The following is a 3,662-nucleotide window of genomic DNA, read 5'->3' as shown; positions in this document are numbered from 1 at the left end:
CTGAACTGAATTGATGAGCGTTAAAAACTAGTTTTAAAAAACAATTTTGAATCAGTGTCTGTGATGTGAACTTGAACTTGCTTAATAAAATTTTTTTGAGTGAATAAATAAACTAATTAATAAACAGAAGATACACTGTCACTCAGGAAAGTTGACTGTTTGATCATTAAAATAAACTACAGAATTTTAAAACACAGAAAAAGAGAAGTAACCATAAGCTATATTTTCTCTTGTCTTTATCTTACTCTAGGAAAAGTCACATAAAGTTTATGTCTATCTGATTATGCTAATGCTGAATAAAACGGAGTGGGTCCCAACCTCATTCATTCTGAATGGAGTCCCAGGACTGGAAGATGTGCATATTTGGATTTCCTTCCCATTCTGCTCCATGTATGTTGTAGCTATGGCAGGGAACTGTGGACTCCTCTACCTCATCCACTGTGAGGACTCCTTGCACAAACCTATGTATTATTTCTTGGCCATGCTTTCCCTAACTGATCTTGTCATGTGCTCTAGCACAGTCCCTAAAGCCCTTTGCATCTTCTGGTTTCATCTCAAGAAAATTGGCTTTGATGGATGCCTGATCCAGATGTTCTTCGTTCACACCTTCACAGGGATGGAGTCTGGGGTGCTCATGCTCATGGCCCTGGACCGCTACATGGCCATCTGCTATCCTCTGCGCTACTCAGCTATCCTCACAAATCCTGTCATTGCAAAGGCGGGTCTCTCCACCTTTCTCAGAGGGGTGTTGCTCATCATTCCCTTCACTTTCCTCACCAAGCGCCTGCCCTACTGCAGAGGCAATGTAATCCCCCATACTTACTGTGACCACATGTCTGTGGCCAAGTTGTCTTGTGGAAATATCAAGGTCAATGCCATCTATGGTTTGATTGTTGCCCTCCTGATTGGAGGCTTTGACATCCTGTGCATCACAGTCTCCTACACAATGATCCTGAGGGCAGTGGTCAGCCTCTCTTCAGCAGAAGCTCGGCAGAAGGCCTTCAGCACCTGCACTGCCCACATCTGTGCTATAGTTTTCTCCTACAGCCCAGCCTTTTTCTCCTTCTTTTCCCATCGCTTTGGGGGCAATACAGTCCCTCCCTCTTGTCACATCATTATAGCCAATATTTATCTACTGTTACCTCCAACTATGAATCCTGTTGTGTATGGGGTGAAAACCAAGCAGATAAGAGACTGTGTTTTAGGAATCTTTTCAGGTTCTAAGAATACCAAATCCCAAAACATATGAGTGGGCATTCCCAAGAAAGAAAAGAGAAAGATGACTTTTAGTTACCTGTTTACATGGGAGTTGGCAAAATCCTTCTGCAAGTTCTATTTTGGCCACTAAAATGGGATCCAACCAGTCCATCCTAAAGGAGATCAGTCCTGGGTGTTCATTGGAAGGACTGATGTTGAAGCTGAAACTCCAATACTTTGGCCACCTCATGCAAAGAGTTGACTCCCTGAAAAAGACCCTAATGCTGGGAAGGATTGGGGGCAGGAGGAGAAGGGGACGACAGAGGATGAGATGGTTGGATGGCATCACCGACTCGATGGACATGGGTTTGGGTAAACTCCGGGAGTTGGTGATGGACAGGGAGGCCTGGCGTGCTGCGATTCATGGGGTCGCAAAGAGTCGGACATGACTGAGCGACTGAACTGAACTGAACTGAAGTGCATCTCCAAATGCATGTCCTGTCGTGAGAATCTCAGTATCACCTGCACACCCACCAATCTTTCTATGAATTTCTTATTTCTCATTGCTGTGAAAGATTAGTCTAATAACTAACCCAAGTTTTCTTGAACAAAAACAAATTAGACCATTTTTCATAAAAAGGTGAATAAAATGGGAGGACATGATTTTGTTTTTAAATAGTGAATTTAATAATCAGATAGCCAGTTGTGACTTTCCCCTGAAAATATATACTCTCTACTTTAAATCACTAACAAAATATCTCTTTCTTTCCAAGGAACAGGTAGAAAGTATCCTATGATGAATTTTAAGTTTCTGGGAATTTTATTAGAATCTTGCTTTACACTGAATAGGTCTCTCTTTGCCAGATTACACACACTATTATACTACAGACTAATTTGGTGTTCATTTTCCACACAGTCTGAAAGGTGAGGTAGATAAGTCTCAAGCAAATCTACCATAACAGCATAACTTATTTTTAAAGAATGGCATGAGGTTGAATCAAAATTGACTTTTTTCATCTTATCTCCGATTGTTAACCTAATAAAATGAAATCTTTCAGATAATTAAAATTCTGATAAACAAGTGAGGGACTAATCATTAAGATTCTTCCAAATTAATAAACAAGTGAGGGATGAAAGGAAATGGTATTTTTTATTAGTTTCTTCAGAACTTAGTCAATTATATATAAGAATTTTAAAGTAAACTGAATCTTTACTTTTATCTCTCTTTTCAACTGAAAAAAATACACATTGTCTCTCCCCAATTCAGTTAATCATACACAACAAATCACACTGGATTATTTAACTGTTTTTCTTTACTATCTTGTAAAATCCTACAGGACAACTCTACCCCTTAAACTGCAATTATCTTCCCTGTATCATCCCATTTCTCTATTCACCTTGACCTCAAAACTTCTAAAATGAGTTTTCAACATTCTCTCCATTTTTTCCCCTCAACCTGAAGTCACTCTTTCCCTAGTTTTTCTTTCTGTCATCCCTTCCATTAACTGAAATTGCTTCTGTCAATCTCACTAAGGACTTCCACAATAACAAATAAAATTCTTTATGGGCTCATCTAACACTACCTCTCAGGAATAAAGAATGCAATTCTGTATTTCCAATATCTTGAAACACCACACCCTGTACACCCTGATTCAGTATGATATATGGTGAAAACTACCACAATATTGTAAAGCAATTAGCCTCCAATTATAATAAATAAATTAATTAAAAAACACTACCATTTTAAAACTACAGATGCACAATACATGTTATGATTTTCTTCACTACTTTGAAGGAAGACATAAAAATGGCCAACAGATATATAAGAAGATGCTCAATGTCACTAATTATCAGAGAAAGACAAATCAAAATCACAATGAGATATCTTTTCACATCCTGTTAGGATGGCAATTATAAAAACAAGCAAACATTTGTTGGTGAGGATGTCAAGAAATTGGAACTTTGTGAACTCTTCTGTTGGAATATAAAATTGTGCAGCCACTATGGAAAGAGTAGGGAGGTTCCTCAAAAAATTAAAAATAGAATTATTGCATGGTAGAACAATCCCAGTTCTGGTTATTTACCCCCCAAAACTGACAATAGGATCTCAATGAGATATACACATTTCCATGTTCATTACTGAATTATTCACAGTATCTAAGATGTGAAAAAAGCTAAGTGTACATGGATATATGCCTAAGTAAGGAAATATGGTTTGTATACTTGAAACTGAGAGATCTTGTCGAAGATTACATCATAGATAGACCTTAAAAATATTATGTTAAATGAAAAAAGACAGTCAGAAGGGCAAATATGATTCCACTATATGAAACATCTCAGCCATAAAGAAAAGAATGAAATGCCATTTGCGGCAATATGGATGGACCTAGAGACTATCATGCTAAGTGATGTAAGTCAGACTGAAAAAGTAAAATATCATATGATATCACTTACATGTGGAATCT

General features: G+C 37.7%; 1 protein-coding gene across 1 annotated transcript; it reads left to right on the top strand.

The window, feature by feature from the left end:
- The first annotated feature begins 283 nt into the window (after positions 1-283).
- Positions 284-1,249, top strand: LOC145527265 (olfactory receptor 52N4). The gene has a single exon (XM_081544955.1). The coding sequence runs from the start codon at positions 284-286 to the stop codon at positions 1,247-1,249; it is 966 nt and encodes a 321-aa protein (XP_081401081.1).
- The last annotated feature ends 2,413 nt before the right edge of the window (positions 1,250-3,662 follow it).

The sequence above is a fragment of the Giraffa tippelskirchi genome, chromosome 11 (assembly GCF_054371585.1).
Source record: "Giraffa tippelskirchi isolate mGirTip1 chromosome 11, T2T-mGirTip1v1.2.pri, whole genome shotgun sequence".
NCBI classification, from domain to species: domain Eukaryota; kingdom Metazoa; phylum Chordata; class Mammalia; order Artiodactyla; family Giraffidae; genus Giraffa; species Giraffa tippelskirchi.
This window is presented reverse-complemented; position numbering and strand designations above follow the sequence as displayed.

Bases quoted from the DNA above. Each gene is read 5' to 3' on its own strand.
- LOC145527265 (XM_081544955.1), top strand. From the start codon at position 284: ATGCTAATGCTGAATAAAACGGAGTGGGTCCCAACCTCATTCATTCTG.